Source organism: Convolutriloba macropyga, chromosome 6 (assembly GCF_964194025.1).
Source record: "Convolutriloba macropyga chromosome 6, txConMacr16.3, whole genome shotgun sequence".
Lineage (NCBI taxonomy): Eukaryota > Metazoa > Xenacoelomorpha > Acoela > Convolutidae > Convolutriloba > Convolutriloba macropyga.
The window spans coordinates 19,053,442-19,076,205 of NC_134473.1; the positions used below are offsets into that span (position 1 = coordinate 19,053,442).

Consider the following 22,764-nt stretch of genomic DNA (forward strand, 5'->3'; position numbering starts at 1 on the left):
AAACAGGTTGCAATTGATTAGAGCTCCCACTAGTCGTTCGAGAGCAATTCTTCCGACATTTAATCGCTTATGTTCTAATTGTGCCTATTTGCCTTTGCTTGAATTCATTAAGGGGCAGCTAAAACTTTTCATGACTTACCACTATTTGTTGTCATATAATATTAGTGAATTTTAGATTCCTAATTAATGAACCTAATTAATAGCTCGATTTAATAGCTAATGGTTTTCATGACTTTGAAACTACGTTCTCTCAAAATTTTGAGTGAGTTTTTCAGTTCTGCAGGTATTTATCGTACTTTTTGATGTCTTATCATATAATATCATTGGGGACAGGTCTCTGATGCTGCTGTTAGGGTTATTTTTATCGACTTATTCGCTTTTGTTCGAAGCTAGTGCTTTCTATGACTTTGACACTAAGTGGGAACTCAAACAATTGATGTAATTGTATCCTTCAGTAGCTGTTGAGTGCTGTGACTTTTATACTAAATTTTTTCAACAAGATTTGTGTTATTCTTGTCTTATTATTTATTATTATTAGTGAGAGGACTCACCGACATTTAATGACAGGTTGTTGACGATAAATAGAAGATTTTAGCGGGCAGTTTAGCGTTCATTGCAGTTGTTTTTTGATGTTGATCCTGTCTTTTCAAAAATTGAAAGTTGAATTTTTAGTGTTGCTTGTTTTTGTTCTGGTATTGTTTTTTTTTGCTTATTCTCATTAATAACAGCTCTCATTTGCCTTTTAAAGCAGAATTAATAATTGTCAGTTCATAAATTAATACAATTCTTTGAAACGTATATCAGGGCTTGTCCTGATATGTTTTTTTGATTCGCTTTACCTTTTGATCACGTTTTTTTGTTTTACATAAGTATCGATTTTCACTTTTGACTTCTGACTCACCTCACTCTGTTTCAACTGAATGGATTTTAAATCCTTTCAAGCAATTGAATTTTGCAATGTAGTGAATACAGTCAAGGTCAAAAGAGCAAAATCAAAAGAAACGGGTAAACCGATAAAGCCCGGTCGTTAAGTCATAGTGCATTAGGTTATCAAAGTTCATCAGAGCGCTTGCTAGCTATTATTAGTATTAAGCATAATACCCTTCAGTTTAGTTAGTCAACGGCGTCTATTTTCCGGCAATCTGCCGACTATGTTTTAGTTTGCTGTCATAATTTTATGGTTTTCGGTGTGTTATTTTATTTTCTGCTATAGAATTCTAAATTCTAATCTAAAGAATGGAATCAGAACTTCTCAGATTTTTGGTTGGTTATAGATAACATAATTAATTGTTCTCAAACGAAGTTTGTAGAAATTATATTAGTCCCGTGGTCTTTTTATGCGATTTTTCGCTTGAACGATTTTTCACTCACACCAGTCCTGACTCCTCCAACGGGCAGTTCACCCCCTCTCGTCCAGTCCTCCCTAAACTCTCCTGCCCTCCACGCCCCCCCCCCCAATTCTAGCATCTCTGAGTCCCAGCTTGGTACTACTGAGGCTAACCGCTCGCCCGTCGTTTCAGAGCAATTCACTCGACGTTAGTCGGTTATGTTTTAATTTGAAATGCATTTTGAACATACACAGTTTATTTCGTACAACTGGATGGACGATTATGTTAAGCTTATTCAATATTCTGGTTTTTAGGAAAAGAAGAAATTCTTCAACCAAATTGAGAAGCTTCAAGAGGATATTTCTCACGACAGCCGACGACTGTTGATATCCAGACCCGAGTTTGACGATAGTCCAAACAACCTCACGCTGCCACCGGTGAACGATTTCCGTCAATATATCGAGAACATCTTGTTCCGGGACGCAGATGCTAATTTTTTATCTCCTTTTACGGGAACCTACGAGCTAATGCACGACAGGTACTCGCCACTTTCACAACAACAGAGCTCTGAGATAGCAACATTGGTGGACAATATTGAGTATTGGCTCAGTGATAGGGTTTTTCTGGTTTCGATTATGGAGGTGCTTGAAAACAGTCACCAGTGTTCGGCTCAGAGTAGGAGTCAGTTTGTGACCTTGCTCATGGTTGCGTTCATGTCCAGAATGACGTATATAACAAGTGTGATGGGAGATATGGTGAGCACGTTGATCAATGACGCGTACAGGATGAAGAGACCGCCTGAATCTCTATTTAGAAGGTATGTAATCTTGAAGTTGACATCAGAGAGGGAAATGAAAGTTTGTAGTTGATTTATTGTTCTCCAACGTAGTTTGTGGCAATTATATTAGTCCTGAGGTCTTTACGGCACGAAAGATGAGTTTTGGTATAATGCAGGCTCTCTTTTAGCTGAAGCAATTTCGTGACTTGAATTTTGACTTCCTTTTTTTAACACTGACTTGTTTAATTGCTCGCGAACGAAATTTGAAGCAATTATTGTAAACGTATTGGTCTTTTTAATGCAAAAGAGTGGTTTTTGCGCCCTTGAGCTTGCCTGATCTAAATTTCTCTCCTATTCACAAGTGTCAGCAGCTGAACTCACGTGCCGGCAGTTCACCACTAAAAGTCGATCTGAAAATGCGTCATTTATGTCAGTTTTTTCACTTTAATTTTTATAGCTGCGGAGCTGTAAGCTGAGCGGAGGTATATTGCGGTGCTCTTGGTTTTTTACAATTCAAAGAATTTGAATTGTATTGGGGCGCTGTCTTTTTTTAAGATCTGTTCACACATTTTCATGATTTTTGAAGTCAAATTGGAGTGGTGATTTTGGTCACGCCGAAACAGGAAATGGAGCGAAAAAGCGAGTGGTTTTGTGGCGTGAATTTTTTTCGCTCTAATTTTAAAGTAGAGTGAGAAAACGGTGTTTGAACAAAAATTCGGTTTCTCGGTAGTGGTTTTTTTGTTCACATGCGGCAATTTCACTCTGATTTTTACTGTTTTTTCGATTTTTTGGATCGGATTTTTTTCTAAATAGTTTTCCCAATCCATTCACAACTCATTCTGGACCCAGTTTTTTTGTTAGAATCAAAATTACATATCTCGCTAGTGGTTTTTTGTTCTCCCTAGCAGCATTTTGACATTGATTTTTTGTTTTTTATCTGATTTTTTGAAATGGTTTTCCTAATTCATTCATCGTCCGCTCTAGGTCTAGTTGTTTGTTAAGTCGATGAAAATTCTTTGAATTGTACGGCAGAACTTGTCCTGCTATGTTTTTTGTTTCGTCGTCTGACGCTCTTTTTTCGTTTTACGTTTGTTCACACCTCAAAGCTGAAAAGTCAAATTTTCTGAATGACTTCGTCCTCTCACTAACTGCTGTTGCGCGCGTGACGTCATTTCTCTCTCTCTCTCTCTCTAGCAAAACTTATCTCACTCAATAAAATGACTTTTGCACTTTAAAGTTTATTTTGAATTAGTTTAAGGTCAAAGGAACTCGTGTATAATAAGGGTCCCTAATGAAAAGACTTCTGCGCAATGAATTTTAACAAGCTTTATTAATTTATGTTTTGAGCGGCGTGGATAACTTTTTCAACTTATTTCTGTATCTGCTTCTATCATACGGCATGCAAGTCTATTCTTTCGCAGCTATTCCGGCAATCTGCGGCTATGTTTTTTGTGGTTATTGTGTTATTGAATAACCTATAATGACGTCATTTTAAGCCCCTTAGTGAATTTAGTTACACCCCCCCCCCCCGGATACAAGAAAGCTGCAATAGATTTGAGCTCTCACCAGTAGTTCCGGAGCTATGCTTTCGATGTTAGTTTGTTATGTTTTACAATGTTGACATCTCTTTTTAATAGCCGCGAAGCGATAGCGGCTATTATTTGGGACATCGTGGTTCTTTTTAATTCGTCGTCTCCATTGATGATTCTTACGACCTGACTTCTTGGAATTGATTGCTTGGAATTGACTTCAGTGACTTCTATTGCTTTGCAGTTAAAATTTGTGTGCATGACGCCGTTTCTGCTTTTAGGCCAATTGCGTGACTTATCTCACTAAAAAGACTTCTGAACTCACTTATGGAACTTTATATTTTGAACATTTTAGTTAATGATCAAGAGTGTGCATCTAAGTATTGCAAAACTTATATGCCCTAATTCTTGAGTATTAGTCTTGTTTTTCTGATATCGAACATCATTTTTGAAAAAGCGCTCTGAGCACTTTTTCCTTATAGACCTTATGTGTCATAAAATTGACAATCCGAATCTAATCCTAGTGGTCTATTAAAGGACTAGCGGTCGATCTGTCTATCTTATTTCTTTGGTTGTTTCAATTTATGGAAGGCCACAAGCGTCTATCGCATCTCTTTTCCGGCAATCTGCCGGCTATGTTTATCGAACTCTGGACTTAACAGCATCTTAATTTCTTATGTATAATTTCTGAATTTCAAAAAATAATTTCGATAAGTTTTGTTTCCATAACAATCACTCGTCGCTGTTCAAACTACAGACCCCTCCTCATTCACACTGCCCCAGCCGCCCTACCTACGCACACTCTTAATCCAATTTTTTTCTGCATTATTAATACAGTTTCTATAAATTTGAGAGGCATCTAGTCCTCGTTAATTTTTTTTTTTGGTAATTTTACTTAAGGTAATGTTATATTAGAGATTATATTGCACGACTCTTGGAGTCGTGCTCGATTTTCTATCGTGTTTTTAATGCGATTTTTCGCTTGTCCGATATTTTGTCTAAGGCTTTAAACTTCGCTTCCTCAAAGACGCGATAAACGTAATGCACGGAGGGTATTAAGTGGTTGAGCAGTTCTCTTCGCCCGACGTTTGTCGGATATTTGTTGCCGATCAGTTTTCTTTTGGTTCGAAATGATCTTCTTATGCTGAACAAAATTTACAACTGTGATACTGCCCTTAAGTTTGATGATTATTGGAAAGTTTTCAAGGGACCACGCAGTAACCGTTCTGCAGCAAAACAATTTTTGAAGACCAATTTTAATTGGACGAAATCAGTCAAATTCGAAGAGTATTTTGTCTTGAGAGTTGTGAAATATGCAAATGTTCTCTCTCAGCGAAATGACATCTCAACTCTTGACTGGACATGTCCAACAGTGTTATTTCGGAAACAGCTGAACTCGCTGTTGAAATTAAAGGCTTTGAACTTTAAATACTATCAGTATCCTGTTAATTGGTCCTGTTTCTAATTAGTTAACAAAGTGATTCCCGCATCGCGGGTACCAAGTCAATTTAATAATAATAATAATATGTTTCTATCTCTATTGTACGGCCCGGAAGTCAATTTCTCAGCTATTCCGGCGTTCTGCCGGCTGTTTTTACAATTGCTGTGAATTTGAAAAGCTAAAAGCGAAAAAATATGTGAATGAGAACTTGGAAAAAATTGCTTCTACTCGCCAAAGTCCCTATAATAGCCTTTTCGGATCGAGAAGTGTAGAACGGCATTTCAATAAACTTTGTGAAATGTTTTCAATTATAGGTTAGAAGTTGCTGCTATCCCATTATAACTCTGAAACTTTGTTTGTATTTGTTTTTTTTCTGACATTTTGATATTGCTTTCTTTGGTTATCAGAACAGCAATAAAATTCCTTAATAGAACAACTTCGTAGGGTCTAACCTGAGTGTTGAAGTTTCTTTTTCGCGTGACTTTAATTAATTTCTCGTGACAGTTAGAATTTTATTGGCATGTTTGAAGCCGGAACTGTTCTTGTTTCAATCAGTGCGTTCCTGCTTTCCTAATACTCAGATAACATATATGAAGGTAAAGATTAGGCATTTGAAAAGAAAAGACTTTGATTTTTGGAATCTGCCATCAGCATTCGACTATCCCCCAAATGTTTTCATTCAAAAAAATTCGAAAACTCTTGTCGACAAGCTTGAGTTGTATGTCGGAACATTCCGTACTGTTCAAAGACTCACACGAGCCGTCTTGTACATAATTTTGTTGTAAAAAAAGTTGCCAATCAATTCAAATCTAAATGTTATGATTAATTACAGCTCGCATACGTGCGTGCGCGAGATGCACTAGAATCAAGTTTTGTCATTGCCAGCAATATTGCCGAATTAATGAATTAGTACACGTTTACTCTAAGGTGGTCGGGCAATAGCTCGAAAGGACATCTGATTATAAGTAAAATGGGACAAAAGAGCGAAGAATGAACTATTCTTATTTGCTAATTAAACGCTATCTGAAACAACGCATTAGATTAGCGCATTTGGCCATGCCTCGGGAGCTATCATCAATCCTCGTGTGACCGAAGGACTGGATATGTATATATGAAAACCGAATATTTTGCAGCAACTTACACGTGCTCTACGCAATAGCGACAGTGTGTTCTTAAATCTGATAGGCCAATTCAACTTGAATAAATTAATTTTCGGTTCATTGTTCCAAATGTTGATTTTCGATCTATTGTCCTACCATCTCCTACACATCTCCTAAGATGTCTCCTACACAGTATTTAGACAACTTTTGCCGTCTTATTTGCAAACAAACCCAACAAGTAAACAAATATACACAGAAGAGATTTCAAGAGTTTGCATAGAGGGTAATCTTTGGCTAACAGAATTTGTTTACTTTCGGTGTATTTGTCTTACTCAAGTTTCGCCTTTAGTAAAGCATGGCTTATTCACGAGGGTAATCGTTCAACTTTAAACTTTCGGCGTAAACCTGTCAACCCAACTACAACAAAACAAAAGTTGAATTAAGATAGTTTTTAGATGTGTTAATCTTCATTTTAGACCGGATAGCATGGCTGAGAAGTTGGTGTTCAATTGGCTGGTTTTCACCATGTACTCGGATTTGAAGAAGGAGAACATTTCCAAGGCTTTGTATGAATTATTCACGCTGGTCAAAGGGGTCACTGAAGAGGGTCCGGTCGACCAGGTCACGGGAAGGTCATTTTTCACCCTCAATCTGGACAACAGACTCGTCAAGTGCCTTGAGCTCTCCGATGAAAAAATGGTCAGTTTGCTTCGTGACAGAAGCTTAAACTTTGCACGGTCTATTGACAATTTTTGTTGAAAATTACACAAAAGATTTTGAACAGATTTTAGGACGGTAAAGAATTCTTTCGTACAATTTAGTATTGATAAGTAGAAATGCTCGTTATTGATGTATCAATATATCAGTTTTAAATATTATTTTCGAGAAATTTCTGTCAATATATTTAGTGATTGTTAATGGTTCCAGAAAAATATACTAATAATTACAGCAAAATTTCCAAAATTTTGAAGGTCGACTGAGCATGGCAGAATTGAATGTTCGGTTTGTATTTTGAATATTTTGACTTGTTTAGAACGTGATGTACCAGGACTCCAATCACAACTTCCGCCTGGACGTACCTGTGTATGACAGTATTACGCAACTGAAGGAGAAGATTCTGGATTACATCTACCGCTCCACTCCCTACTCCAAGACGAAGAGAGCTAAAGCCCACGACTACGTCCTAGGTAGCACAGCTTTTATTGTCATAGCTGTAAGCTGAGCGTACCTCTCTTGCGGTGTTCCTGATTGTTTAACCGGAAGTATTATTTGTTCCGGTGGCGTTTTGACCTAAAAGTGAAAGCGAGAAAAATTGCCATGTGAGCTAATTTTTCCTGAGTGAGAGAACTTTTTCGTCCAGGCGCTGCGATGAGTGAACGACTTTGAAAATTATTTAATAGCCGCCGTAAACCTCAACGGCTATTATTCAGGCGCTCTACCGTGTTTTCGCTAATTTGGCTAATAGTTTAGTTTGTTTTTTGAGGAAATATTTTTAATCCACGTTAAAACTAATATGAAACCCTCTGGAATTAATGATAGAATTTCTGGTGCTCTTTTTTTACGAGTCGAAGAGTTATTATGGTTTTCAGTGTTTACAACTCGAAGAGAAGTATAAGGTGTCTTTAATTTAATCAATTTTTTTGGATTGAATTTTAATCGAGGAAATGAGATGCGTCGGGAAATTTAGTGGTTTAATTGTTGAACAAAATTGCGGAATGCTGCGATAAGAGTGTTGAAAACGAGCGAACTTTTTAGTTGACGTGCGGATTTTTGAAGCATTTTTTTGCTTTAAACTTTTTTTCGGTTGAGAATTATTTAGGTTATATCACTAATTATAAGTTGGTATTGATTGAGTTTTTAATTGCTCTCAAACGAAGTATGTAGCAATTATATTAGTCCTGTCGGTTTTTTATACGATTTTTCGCTTGACCAATTTTTCGTCTGACGCTTTTAACTTTTCGTCCTCAAAAACGGCATAGACAGTAAGCGCACAGCGGTCATTAAGTGCTCTTAGAGCCTTTCAGTTATGTTTCAGCTCAAACTATTTTGGAGACTCGTACTTATGGTGTGAAGATTTGTGCTTAGAGGTTGAAGACCCCTCCACTGTTGACCCCCCACTATTGCCTCTACCCCACTGTTGCCCATCCCCCTCCCTCCCTCCCCATCAGTGCCCCAGTTCCCCCCCCCCCCCCGTGGCTACTGACGAACAACTGATAGCTAAAAACACGCAATTTGAAACTAAGTTTCACAATTTTTTCAAGCTTATGGAAAGTTTGTCATTTTTTGAGTTTTTCAGCCCCAGATGTCAAGGAAACTCCCCTAGGGTTTTATAATAGGTTACTGCAGAGTTTCTAGTGACACTGGAGTGGTTTCAACTCTTTAGCATCACGAATTTCAGCATTTTTTTTAAACAAAACGTGGAAGTTTTTTCAATTTTTTTGACATTAATATTTCTTTCTCACGTCTTTCCAGACGCAGGGGTCAGAAAATTTCCTTATGGGTTTGAAAACGTCCTTCAGAAAACGTCCTTAAGTTACTGAAAACGTTGTACTTGCCACGGAATAGCTTTCATTTTTTAATAGGTTACTGCATAGTTCCAAATTTTAATGGAATGTTTTTTCAAGATCTCATTACCACGAATATTAGCTTTTTTTTTCAATTTTATTGACATTTACTGTCACTATTCAGGTTTTTCAGCATGACAGAAAATCTCCGTGAGGCTTTTATAATAATTCACTGGCAATTTTTTTTTGGCCATGAATTAGTTTTCAACTTTTATTATCACAATTTTTGGCATTTTTTCACCCAACTTAGAATTTTCAAATTTTTGGAAATTTTTTTGTCATATTTTAGTTTCCTCAAGCCTCAAGAGCCACATAAAGTCCTCTAGGGTTTGACTATCGGTTACTGCATAGCTTCTAGATGTAATGAAATGTTTTTCAAGATTTTAATATCTGCAATTTTTAAGATATTTGCATTTTTTGAGTTTTTTTAATCCCTTTTTTCGGTACCAGGGTCCTAAGGACGTCCTGCAAGGCTTGATGATAAGCTGTCGCATAGTTTTTACAGTTAATGGAATGGTTCTCAATGTTTTAATTACTTTTAGTTTTTTGATTAAATTTGATAGTTTTTCAAATTTGAAATGGGTATACTGGATAGTCTCTTGAGATAATGAAATGGTTTTGAAGATTTTAATATCTTGAATTTTAGTAAGATTTTGTTAAACTTTTTAAATTGTTTTCAAAATTTTTGACTATCATTTCTGGCCAACGAAGATTTTCAAGTCTTGCAGATGGGTTACCTAACATAATTCCAAAAACAAAAAATAGCTTTTAACATTTTCATTGCGAAATCTGGAAGCTTTTTTTAAATTTTGCATATTTTTAAAATATCTGTTTTTAATTGATATATTTACTAACAAGGCTGGAAAACTAAAAGCCGCAGAGTCGATTTAACTTAAAAATACTCTCTCTGAACCATGGCTAGCTACTGACGAAGCCAACCGCTCGACTGTCGTTTGTGAGCAATTCGCCCGACGTTAGTCGGTTATGTTAACCCTTTTGACATTTTCTCATTTTTTGCTATTTTTTGAGGTTTATATTATAAAGTTATTTTTGCGAATTTTGTAGTCCATTGGGGATCGGATAGACAATTGCTGCTCGAATTTGTAAGCGTCAATATTTATAGTTTGGTTTAAAGAAGTGTTTTGCTGAGAAATATCACTAAAAAGCGATAATTTGTTTCAGTTTCTTGCAATTTTTCAATTTTTTTTTATTGAAAATTACACAAGTTAGTTGGTCTAATATGTCCTATCTTTTATGGTTCTGGAAGATTAATGCTCTCAATTGAATCAAAAGTTTTGAGTTTTTTCGTTTGCATTGCAAAGGGTGAACTGAAATTTTCTCATTCAACTTAGTCAAATTTTGGGGATCATTTTTGTTTTCCTGAGCTTTTTTATTAGATACAAGTTTCTAAAAGGGTGGATATTGTGGAAGATACGTCTTCGAGTCGTTCCCTGGATTCCCTGGGTAATTTGTTCTGTTTGTCGTCGGACGCTGTTTTTTCATTTTACATTTGTGCATATAGCAAAGCTGAGAAAGTCTGAATTTCTTCCTTTCACGAACGGTTTTTGCGCGCGTCGCGTCATTTATCACTCTCTTTAGCAACAGATTTTAGGGCCATTTGCGTAAAGAGATATTGATCATAAGTGACATAACTAACTCTATAAAATCTTTGCACTTTAAACCTTGACTTAGTTTAAGGTCGATGTAACTCAGATGTGTATAAAGGTCCCTAATGAAAAGGCTCTTGCGGAGTGATATTGAGCAAGCCTTATTTGTTCATTGCTGATTGTTTTCTACATAGTTTTTTGAGTATCATCGAAAATTTTTTTTCAATATGTATCTGTTTCTATTTGATTTAGACGGCATGGAAGTCTATTTCGCAGCTATTCTGGCAGCCTGCCGTTTATGTCCATTAAATTAAACTTTATTAAAACAATTAATATGCCATTAAGAGTCATCTTTCAATGGACCATGATATTACTAGAGAAAGAGAAATGGCCGAGTGGCCTTTCAGCCTGATAGATGGTGTTGATTTTGAAATAGACACTCACTTAAACGCGATCGCAGGAATACTCAAATAACTGAAAACCAGGGGTAAAAGAATCGATTGGTGGTCGGACCAGCAGCACCTAAAACCTGATATATATCGAGAGCTTTCCATTCTGCCCTGAATTTAATTTTGTTCCAGTGGTGCGATCTCTGGTGTCTCATCTGGAAGAAGTAAAAGAGGAATATACGGATGCTACAAAGCAACAGAGACGCGTGCGTAAACTGCTTACTGTGAAAGACATCCTGCCCAGGGACACGAGCACCTATGTGGTGTACCTGAAACCTAACCAATTTCGAGAGAGTAATGTAGATGCGGTTGCTGCTGCACAAGTGCCACCCAGCAAGACTGGAACCCTCGATCCTTCATTCCGACAACCAGGTATTTTTTTTACATATATCTGTTCAACAACTCGTCTGTTTGGCTTGGACTAAACTCGATCGGTTTTGTAACTTGTGAGATCAAAATTTTATAATTCTGTCATATCTATTTTAACCATTATCAGACTGTTCATTTTCTGCATCATCCTTTTTGAAATAGTTTCTGGCTGCTTTAAACTAATGAGGACAAGTCCTTTGTAATGATATTCGGGGTCAGAGGTTGTTTAAGTTTTATTATGATGTATAGATTAGAAAGGAAACGATGAAAAATGGTTGGGGGGGGGGGGTTCAGAAGCCGTTTGGGAACAGAAACTTACGGAAGAGGATTTTGGAGATTGAATGTACAGTATTCATTATTAGTGGCTGCTGAAATTCTTTGCGGACTAAGCATTTCTAACCATTTTTGGGTGTGCTCTTTCTGGACTGCAATGTATCCACTTGATTGCTATTAGACTCCTGGTTGTAGTATCAGAGAGCCCTGTAATTGATGAAAATTACTGCTGAAAATTTGACAATGGGATCTATTGTTTCGGCCCCCCAGCTTAGTGGGAATGTATGGTTCATGACCTTCATGCGCACGTGAATTATTTTAACATAATAAGGTGCTACATAACAACACATAATTTGTAACTGGGGGTCATAAAAACAGGGGGGGGGGGCTGAAACAGAATAGATCCTGAAAAAAATGTACAATCGCAAAGGCTACCAGGTTTTTCAAGTCCTGCAACTCACCGGTCTCTGGTTAACTAAAATGTGAGTAGAGCAGGATATCCAACTAATACCATCCCGATAGATCAAATAATTTTTCCATAACTATTTTAAACATTTTCTGGTCGTCTTCTATCCAATCTAACAAGCTTGAGTAGTGACTTCTTTTCTGTTTTCTCTTTAGCAACTCCTCTGCTCAAAATGAAAGAAGCTTGGTCTACTCTTCGCTTCCCTAAATCGGGTTAGTTAATCTTTCTTAAAATCGACTCTCTCTTCCCTGTCATGAAAATCTATCCCTCACGTTTCTGGTAATAGGACTGGATTCTTCAAGGAGATAACATCCCCAAAAAGACACTAATTAGACCCTTTCTTATGAAAAATGTTGGATTGCCCTCAAACAATTCAGCAAAGTTGATCTTTGTATGAATGTTCGATGTCGTCTGCGTATACCGAGTGGCCGTTGTTTAAAATTTGTGCATTGTTTCGAGCAAAAGTGAACTGTAATTTGAGAGCTACTTGTACCTACTGGAGATATTCGTGCGTAAGCCCGACTCGGCATGCTGATTAGAGCGGCACAGCCTGCCTGGAATCTTATTAATTCTTTTTAAAAGAAGTAATTAAGAAAGGCCACATGTCTCAACGTTGCCTTCCTGGTCTTCAAGTGCACTCCATGTTCAGCGAAACTTCTTCTAAGGAGACATAAACTCATGATGTGAAGAAAAAATTTAGCAGGAGCGTCCCTCACTTATTGAGGCAATCATCCCGAAGTTAGAGCTAACTACTGCCAAACCAATCCCATTTCAATCACTTAATGGCAATCTGTTCGACATTATTCGTTCATGTTAAATAATTTGGGCGCTGATTTATGTGTTGCATTGATTAGGTGCATACAATGACTACATGATGACGAATGGTGCCTCGAACAACGGTTACTGCACCATCATGACCCAGGACACTCCAGAACTGCTCCACCTAGAGCACCCTGACGAGAATAACCACTACAACTTTACCATGGACACAGACGAGTTCCACTCCGCAACCGGCGGAAGAGGAGCCAATAGCAAGAAAGAAATGAAGACTCGTGAGAAGCAACAAGCAAAAGTGTTGAAGAATTTGTCGCAGTCCAGAGACCTCAACAGAATTATGCTCACAAGGGTAAGTTTCTAGCCCATTACGAAACTAGACTACCTTTATGGTACACTAGTGGTACGGGATAATAAGGTTCTCTGGCCTCGTAGCCTGAAAGATAATGTGCTTGACACAAGCTTATGGGGGCTTTATTGTAGATTATCTTAGATTCATTTCACGTGTAACAGATTCCTGTTGAATTTATTTGTTCCCCTCAAGTCTTGAAGAATAAAACAAGTTTAAAGATAAACTTGGAGGATACTTCGCGAGGATTATACTAAAAAGCTTGTTAACTTGATCTAATTTCAGGAGTATACAAAAGATGCTGTCGAAAAACTCTTCAAAGAGATCTTATATTATGAACAGAATGATTGTGTTCCCTTCGCCATTGCCTACTTGTTCAAACTGTTCAACCAATGCGCAGAGGAAAACAGAAATTTTCACCATCTGAAGCTATGGAAAAGCAATTGCTTCATCTCCGAGTTTTGGTCCAGATTAATACAGAAACCGGACAATCTTCTGGACATCAGAAGTGTTACTGCAGTCGAGCATTCACTTGAAATTGTGGCGCAGACGTTGGTGGACGCCGAGGCATATGACCGAAATAGGCTAATGAAGAGCAATCAATTAGCCAATGAGAGCTTGCAGAAACAACCCAACATTTTCGAGAAATACCTGCCCGACTATAAGGAAATCGTTGCTGAGTTTTTCAGGAAGTTGGACTCCAACAGAATGTAAGTTATTTGCTCATAGGCAAGCAGCGATAATTGAGCAAAACTATATGGATGATGGCTGGGTTTCTTATTTGGATTGAAATATTTTGAAAAATTTTGGGGGCTTAAGTCTGCTTCTCAGAAAACCTGCCGGCCGTTTAAGTACCCTCACGTACGGTTTGTAGCGATTATTTGGGCTTTTTGTCCTTTGTATGCGATTGTCTTTAATCGATTTTGTCGGCTGATAATTTGACTTTGTGCTCAGAAATGGTAAAGCTCGAGGCTTGGAGTTGTTCTGTTCTACACCTATATTAGCGGTTTGCTGGTATGTAAGTATACGATATAGAGAAACTGCCGAAGGGGTATAATTTCAAGATCTGTAAGTCAATTTTTGGTTGTTGCCCCCCATTCTTTCTCATGCCGACAATTGTCTTGTGCCTTTCACTCACCCAGAGAAGCTAACATGGTTCATCTTAAGTTATCTATTATTGTGACCAAACTCCTTGTCAGTTGTTTGAGAGCAATTCGTCCCCTGTTGATCGGTTATGTTTTCGGTGATTTTGAAACATGTCATTTTAGATGTTAGTTGGGCGCGTACGCAACAATCTTAGTGGTCGTGTTTTGTATTCAACATTCTCCCTTGAAAGATTTGACTATTCGAGAGTTTTTTTGCTGTTGTCTTCTAGTCTTGTGCTGCTTTTTTTAAAACTCATTCATGATTCTAAGCTGCTGAATGCAATTTTTGGTGGTGTTAAACTGAAAACTGTATAAAACATTAAAGGAATTGATTTAAGACATCAATTTTTCGGTAAATAAAAATTAACGCTAAATTTTGAAACTTGATCAAGCAAGAAGTCATTATTTCATACTCCTTCATGCGTCCCACTTTGTTTCAAGGTTACGTTTGTTTTCAGCACACTAGATTTCGAACTTCATCAGTTTTGCGGTCACTTTTACGTTGTATCGCAGAAATCAAGCTATCAAAACGGTATAAAATGGGCAATCAACTGAGCAAACATATTGCAAAAAATCCATGGAAGCCTTAAGTCATATTTCTTGGAAAATCTGTTTGGAAGTTCAAATTTTTTCTCGAGAGAACATTCAATTTTCAAAGATAATCAAAGGGGATTGTTAGAAATAGGAAACAGTGACAAAGAAATAACAATGTTTGCAAAGAGGATTTTTAATAGCCGCACAGCGATAGCTGGGGCTATTATTGACCTTCTCTTGATTTTTTTATTTTGTCGTCGCGATTTTTGTTACGACCATATGACGTCACAACCACTTCAAATCTGCTTTTTGCTCATTCGTTCATGCAATTTCATCTGAAGTGCGTGCGTGACGTCATTTTTTGCTCTTAGTGGAGCGATTTTTTTTGTTCATTCGCGTGATTAAATTTTTGGTCACACTTGACTTACCTCACTCTCAAAATTGACTTTCTTACTTTGAAATTGGCTTTTATTTTTTAATTCAAAGAGATAAGGTCAAATGGGAGTGTGTCACTCTTAATGAAGGTTATTAGAGAGCAGCTAATAGAGGCAGCAAAAACTTATACAGATTTTCAATCAAAATAGAACATATTAGCCTTCAATGAAAAGACAGACCAAATTTTTTGGTCTGTCTTTTTTACTGTTTTTTTTAGACTGCAGATCTACGAAGCTATTGCGGCTATTTTCTGGCAGTCTGCCAGCTATGTTTGTTAAGGTCTGTAATTGATTCAATATTAAGAAATAATTAGTTCCTCTCAAACGAATTTTGTAGCAATTATTTTAGTCCTGTCGGTCTTTTATGCGATTTTTCGCCAGACTGATTTTTCTTCTGACCAATATAAATTTTTGTCCCCAAAAACGGGATAAACAAGTAGCGCCTAGCGGGCATTAGGAGCTCATAGAGCCCTTCAGCTCACTTGTCCCAAAGTATGCGATACACAGAAACTGTTTTGGAAACCTATACTTATGATGTGAAGGAAGGCTCTTAGAAGTTGACCCCCCCCCCCATCGCCCCCCTCCTCTAACTTCACCCCCCCCCCCCCAATCCCCACCGTTGTACAACGTTCGGGCCGTAAGGGCCACGTGCAGCCAAAAACCGCTCTCCCACCGTTGACCTCCCGCTGCCCCGCCAACCCCAATGCTGCCCCAGCCCCCCCCCCCCCACCTGGGTGCAGCGCCCACCTCGCGCTCCTTCGATTAAGCTCAAGCTTGCCTCACAACCAGGGCTAGCTACTGGCGAAGCCAACCGCTCGCCGGTCGTTTGAGAGCAATTCGCCCGACGTTAGTCGGTTGTGTTTCAGGTTTTTTGTGAATCAAGGGGCAGAAAACCTCTGCTAGGGTTTGATATTAAATAACTGAAAAATTTCTGCTAGTCATGGATTTACAACTTTTTATTATCACAAGTTTTAGCAACTTTTTTTAAATAAAAATTGCTTTTTTAATTTTTTTGTCATGTTTTAGGTTTCTTTAGCCACAAGAGCCATGGAGCTTCCTCTAGGGTTTGATAATATGTTGCTGCATAGTTTATAGAGCTAATGAAAGGTTTTTCAAGATTTTAATACCACGAATGTAAGCAAAATGTTTGCAATTGTTTTTGTTTTTGATTTTTTTCCGGCACAGGGGGCCCTAGGACTTTCTCCAGGATTTGATGAGAAGCTGCTGCATAGTTTCAGGAGTTAAAGGGATGGCGATCAATTTTTTATGACTCCAATTTTACTAATTTTTCGATGAAATTTAAAGTTTTTAAAATTTTGGAAAGTTTTTACCCTGTGCCAAGTGTATGGATTTTATGAGCCAGTGAAACTATTTCAGGCTTGAAACAGGGATACTAGATAGCTTCTTGAGACAATGAAATGGTTCTTAAGATAGTTATATCTTGAATTTAAGCAAGAGTTTTGTTCACATGCGGCAATTTCACTTTGGTGTTTACTAATTTTTCAATTTTTTGGTTCGGATTATTTAAATGGTGTTCCCAATCCTTTCATAACTCATTCTAGTCCTAGTTTTTTGTTAGAATCAAATTTACTTTTCTCGCTAGTGGTTTTTTGTTCCCCATAGCGTCATTTTGGAATTAATTTTCTGTTTTTTTAATCTTTTTTTTAGAAATGTTTTTCCCAGTTCACTCATAATCCGTCCTAGGTCTAGTTTTCTGTTTAGTTAAGTAAATTTTTTGTTTAGTCAATGAATTGTACGTCAGGATTTCTCCTGCCATGTTTTAACAATTCAAAAAATTTGATTTGTATTGCGGAGCTGTCTTTTTTTAAGGTCTGTTGACACATTTTGAAGTCAAATTGGAGTTGTGATTTTGGACACGCCGAAACAGGAAGTGGAGCGAAAAAGCGAGTGGTATTGCGGCGTAAATTTTTTTCGCTCTAATTTTAATGTAGAGTGAGATAACGGTGTTTGAACAAAAATTTGCTTTCTCGCTACTGGTTTTTTTTTCACATGCGGCAATTTCACTTTGATTTTCTGTTTTTTTTTTTGATTTTTTAGATCGGATTTTCTAAATAGTTTTCCCAATCCATTCATAGTTCATTCTATGCCTAGTTTTTTTTGTTTTTCTAACCAAATTTCCATTTCTCGCTAGTGGTTTTCCCAGTTCATTAATAGACAATTCTAGGTCTAATTTTTTGTTTATTCAATGAAAACTTGAATTTTTACGTGGGGACTTGTCCTGTATGTTTTTTATGTCGTCGTCAATATTTTTTGTTACGACTATATGACGTCACAACAATTTCAGCAAAATGCGTGCGTGACGTCATTTTTCGTTCTTAGTGGAGCGAGTTTTGTTAATTCGTGTGATTAATTTTTTGGTCATACTTGACTTACCTCACTCAAAAATGACTTCTTCACTTTGAAAGTGACTTTTATTTACTTTAATTCAAAGATATAAGGTCAAATGGGTGTGTGTCACTCCAAATGAAGCTTATTTGAGAGCAGCTAATAGAAGCTGCAAAAATTTATACAGATTTATAATCAAAATATAACATCAGCCTTCAATGAGAAGACGAATTTCTCTGGTGTTTTTTTTACTGTTTTTGGACTGCCGATCTACAAAGCTTTTGCGGCTATTTTCTGGCAATCTGCCACCTATGTATATAATTTTTTGGTTGACTGTTTTGACTTTTTGGGTGATTTTTAAGCCGGTGGCTTTTTGGGTAATGTAAATTTCTCTTATTCTCAATTTTAAGCAGCTTAGCTCAATTGGCGACATTTTACTACTAAAAGTCAAGAGAAAAGTGCCCCAAACTTAGTGTCATTTGAAACACCTTACTGTACTTCTTAGTCTCCTCCAGGCTACCTTCCTCCCGCGACAAGCAGGTTGCAATAGATTAGAGCTCCCGAGTAGTCGGGGAGCAGTTTTGTCATTTGAAGGTTACCCCATTCACTTGACAGTTACTCGAGGAAGCTTTTAGAGTTAACAAGTCTTAATCGAGATAGTGCTAAAAAGGGGGCGGAAACTGTTGACTTTTATTGTTCTTATATCTTACTATTCCGTGGTATTTTGAGAGTTCATCGGTATTCTTGGAAATTGTCGGCACGCTTTTAGTTGTCCCTAGACAATGTCTGTATTATTTTTTTTATAGCGCTAACCTCTGCCGCACAATGCGACACCCATCTTTAGCTTAAGCTATCTCAACCAAAAGGCAGCGCTGCACTAGTCATTTGATGGCAATTCTACTGACGTTAGTCGGTTATGTTAAGTAGACACTGTTATCTAAAGAATTTTAATAGTTTAATATTATATTTTGGTTTCGATACAATGCGTCATTGTTGTTATCGAAGCACATTTGATACCCGTGATCTTGTTTACTTGCTCTCAAATCAAACGAAGTTTGTAGCAATTATATTAGTCCTGTTGGTCTCTTTTTTATGCGATTTATCTCTGACCGATGTTTCGTCTGACGCTTTTGACTTTTCGTCCTCACAAACGAGAGAAACATGTAGCGCCCAGCTGGCATTAATTGCTCTTAGAGCCTTTTAGCTTTTTCAGCTCAAACTGTTTTGGAGACTTATACTGATGGTGTGAAGGGCGGTTCCTAGAGGTTGAAGACACCCCCACTGTTGACCCCCCTCACTATTGCCCTCCACCGCACTATTGGCCCCCACCACACTGTTGCCCAATCCCCCCTCCCTCTCGGTCAACTCCCCGGTGCCCCCCCCCCCCCCGTGGTTACGTTCGAACAACCAATCCCTAAAAACACGCAATTTTATAATAATATCCACAATTTTTGCAAGTTTTTTTGAAAATTTTGTCATTTTTTGAGTTCTTCAGCCCTGGGTGCAAAGGAACCTCATCTAGGGTTTTATATTAGGCTACTGCTTAGTTTCTAGTGGCAGTGGAATGTTTTCAACATTTTTTAACATCACGAATTTTAGCATTTTTTTTTACAAAACGTGCAAATTTTTTTGACATTTATTTTTCATTATTCACGTCTTTCCAGACGCTGGGCCCAGAAGACGTACTTAAGGGTTTGATGAAAAGTTACTCAAAAAATTTTACTTGCCATGGAAGAGCTTTCAATTTTTTTTTAATCTGAAAATTTTTGGCGATATTTTTGATAAAACTTGCATTTTTTCAATGCTTTTTATTGAAAATGTTTGTCGGTTTTTTTAGGTTTCTTCAGCCTCAAGAGCCGAGGAATCTCCTCTAGGGTTTGACAATAGACTACTGCTTATCTTCTAAATGTAATGTAATGTTTTTCAAGATTTAAACACCACGACTTTTAGCATTATTTTTTTTTTACAAAACTTGCAATTTTTTTTCTTCAATTTTTTGACATTTATTGTCCTTATTACGGTTTTTCAGCCAAACAGAAAATCTTTGTTAGGGTTTGATTACTGGCAAATGTCTTTTTAGCCATGGATTAGTTTTCAACTTTTATCACTAATTTTAGTAGTTTTTTATGCAATTTGCTGTTTTTTTTTCAAGTTTTTGGAAATTTCTGTCATTTTTCAGGTTTCTTCAGCCTAAAGAGCCACATAGCATCCTCTAGGATTTGCTTATAGGTTAATCCATAGCTTCTGGATGTAATGGAATGTTTTTCACATTTAAATAGCAATTTTAAAAAATGTTTGCAATTTTTTCAAGCTTTTTAACATCTTTTTTGTTTTTCATTTTTTTCCGGCAACAGGGTCCTAGGGAGCTCGTCAAAGTTTTGATGATAAGCTTCGGCATAGTTTCTAGAGTTAATGGAATGGTGATCAATTTTTTAATGTTTCCAGCTTTGGCAATTTTTTGATAAAATTTATTTTTTTTTTCAAATTTTTGGAAAATTGTTATGTTCCAAGTTTATGGATCTTTATGAGCCAGTGAATGAAAGCTTGGAATAGTGATACTAGATAGTTTCTTGAGACAATGAAATGGTTTTGAAGATTTTAATATCTTGAATTTCGGCAAGATTTTGTTGAAGTTTGCGTTTTTTTTTCGAAATTTTTGAATATTTTTGTCCTTTTCTGAGTCTAACGATCATTACGGGCCAATGAAGCTTTTCAAGTCTTGCAGATGGGTTACTTGACATAACTCCAGAGACAAAAAATAGTTTTGAACAATTTCACTGAAAGCTTTTCGTTTAAATTTTGCAAATTTTTAAAATATCAGTTTATTTGATTTGTTTACTAACAAAGTTAGAAAACTAAAAGTTGCAGAGTCGAATCAAGCCGAAGCTAGCCTCATTTAACCTTGGCTTGCTACTGACGAAGTCAACCGCTTGCCGGTCGTTTGAGAGCGATTCGCGCTACATTAGTCGGTTATGTTTCAGGTTTTTTGAGAATCAAGGGGCAGAAAACCTCCGCTAGGGTTTGATATTAAGTTACTGGAATCTGCTGGTCATGGATTTATTTTCAACTTTTTAATATAATATTAATAATCGCTGTGCTAGTCAATGGCAATCAGTCAGGAAAGTGGAATTGACAGATTTAAATTTTTTTCTATTTTTATTGCAAGGTGAGGAGGGTGTTATAATTTTAGGTCGAAGGATGAATTGTTGCGGGAGAGGCTAAGTTCTCCAAGGTGCTGAATTCAGTGATGTTGATATCATTTGAAAATCATTCAACTATTCAATAGGGCAAACAGTCATTTTCATCTCACCTGTCACTTTTTTCCTCAATCAAATTTTGTAATCAGTATGCGTTTTCGTATGCTGGAGTAGGATAACTGTAACCTTTCGCAACTTTTACATAAGAACAGTTTCAAGTGATGTCATATGTTGTTCTGTGATTTGCAGTTTTCAAAATCACTATACAACTGTTACTATCAGATAAATTTTCGTTGGTTTTTTTCGAACAAATTGGAAACTGTTTGCCGTTTTAGACCAATTTTCGAGCACCACATGAGTGCTTTTCTCGAGGACATAACAACTTCAAACTGCCGAGACGAGCTAGACCAACAGTACCAGCAGCAGCAACAACATCAACAGAGTATATACGCGCCCCACTATCAACAGCACTATCAGCATCAGCAATACCTTTCCGGATCGCCCCCCAGTTCCCAACAGTCACCCCACTTCCACCCCCACTTGGGGGCAACCGCAGCCTCATCCCCAAACCCCACTCGGTGGGATACCCTCTACAAAGTCAATGCTCTGAAGATGATCTACGACAGATTTTTGGTACCACAAGCTACTGAAATTATTGATACGATACGACTCATGGGGCCTTCAAACGGAAGAGACGACGGAGCCCTGAAAATTGACGAAGAATTGTTCCAGACATTTGTTGCCCATTTCAGCCCCGAAAGCGGTCACTCTTACTCCACCTCTAGCTGAGATTATTCTAGAATAATCCGGAATGTCTAATGAAATGGAGAAAGATGAATCTTACATCGCCGTAAATGTGGGAATCAGAATGTTGTCGTTTCTCGCAATTTGCGCTTCCTTCTACTCGGTGCTATTTCCACTAACACAAAAACTCTGTCTAGAACTAGAATGCCATTTGTGTGTTCACGTGCTAAAGGGGTCATGTAATTGTTGTGATGTTCTAAATCATGTCTCAAAAATGTCCATTGTCTTGACAAATTAGTGCAGAGAGTAATAGGATTTAACAAAGCGACCATACACTAATTCTGTTAGATACTGAAGTACTGAAATTTTCTATTTTTATAAAGTGACCGAAATGCCGTTAGCTGGCTAGCTGAAAACGGATATAAATTTATTCCTGCCTCAGGCCGGAAACAAAAGCCTGTATTTAATATCCTGTAGAGTGTCAATATATGCTTGTTTTACTGCTAATGGAAAGTTTGGGAATTGAACATTGAGTTTATGTCCTAGTTTGTACATGTTTTATTTTTCTTCTATCGTTTTTCAATTTTAATACAAATTGAATTATAAATGACACTTTTCAATCAGGACAAATTTGAGGCAAAAACGTTGTTTGACAAGTAATTGATCTAGTGTTTGAGAAAAGGAATTGAAAATGTGATGCTATCAACTGGAGAGTAGTCCGGTCATTTTTGCTCCAATTTCTATTTTAGCAGTCGGGAAATTGAAATTCCGAGGTGTCGATAGATCGGGTCTGTCGCCCTCTTTATTCATTGTCATTTTCAACCATCAAATACAGTCGGGAATTTATTTGAAGTCTTTACTTTCTACCAACTGGCAAAACTAAAATTTCAATAAAGCCGTTGAAAGCTCAATCAATTTTTGACGGCGCTTCTTTAAATCTTTTCTTGAGGAAATAATTAGGCTAAAAATATCAATGTTTTCTCGAGTTTTGTGGATTTTCTGACTTAATGTGTCTGCATGCAGAAATACATAGTACAGTAACGAGTAAAAATGAAATGCAGCAATTTGAAAGTCAACACAAATTCCTTGTCATTTAGTTACGGGAAATTAATTCAAAATAAGTCAAAAACTTTTTTAAAAGGCGTCCGTTACTTTTTTGCACTCCTGTTGTTTTTATAATAGCGGCGATAGTACAGCTCTGCTGTTAACTTCTATTTCGGTTTTTGGCCATTTGGGAAATTTGTTGAATCATGCATAGTATTTTTTCAATTTTCATAGTGAATTAGTTTCTGCGCTTTTCTTGGATACTTTATTATTGCTTCCGAACGAAATTTGGA

General features: G+C 37.1%; 1 protein-coding gene across 5 annotated transcripts in view; it reads left to right on the plus strand.

Annotated features, from left to right (window-relative positions):
• Nucleotides 1-22,039, plus strand: part of LOC142341546 (plexin-A4-like) — an 83,146-nt gene extending 61,107 nt beyond the window's left edge. For 3 of the 5 annotated variants that reach the window (XM_075392562.1, XM_075392564.1, XM_075392563.1), the window contains 9 exons: nucleotides 1,643-2,145; nucleotides 6,653-6,875; nucleotides 7,210-7,363; nucleotides 10,929-11,168; nucleotides 12,060-12,116; nucleotides 12,759-13,030; nucleotides 13,313-13,737; nucleotides 20,677-20,718; nucleotides 21,019-22,039. In XM_075392562.1, the coding sequence (XP_075248677.1) occupies nucleotides 1,643-2,145; nucleotides 6,653-6,875; nucleotides 7,210-7,363; nucleotides 10,929-11,168; nucleotides 12,060-12,116; nucleotides 12,759-13,030; nucleotides 13,313-13,737; nucleotides 20,677-20,718; nucleotides 21,019-21,472 (2,370 nt within the window). In that variant the 3' untranslated portion in view covers nucleotides 21,473-22,039. The remainder of the gene's footprint in view (nucleotides 1-1,642; nucleotides 2,146-6,652; nucleotides 6,876-7,209; nucleotides 7,364-10,928; nucleotides 11,169-12,059; nucleotides 12,117-12,758; nucleotides 13,031-13,312; nucleotides 13,738-20,676; nucleotides 20,719-21,018) is intronic. The other 2 variants (XM_075392567.1, XM_075392565.1) reach the window with 2 other exon arrangements.
• Nucleotides 22,040-22,764: the final 725 nt, after the last annotated feature.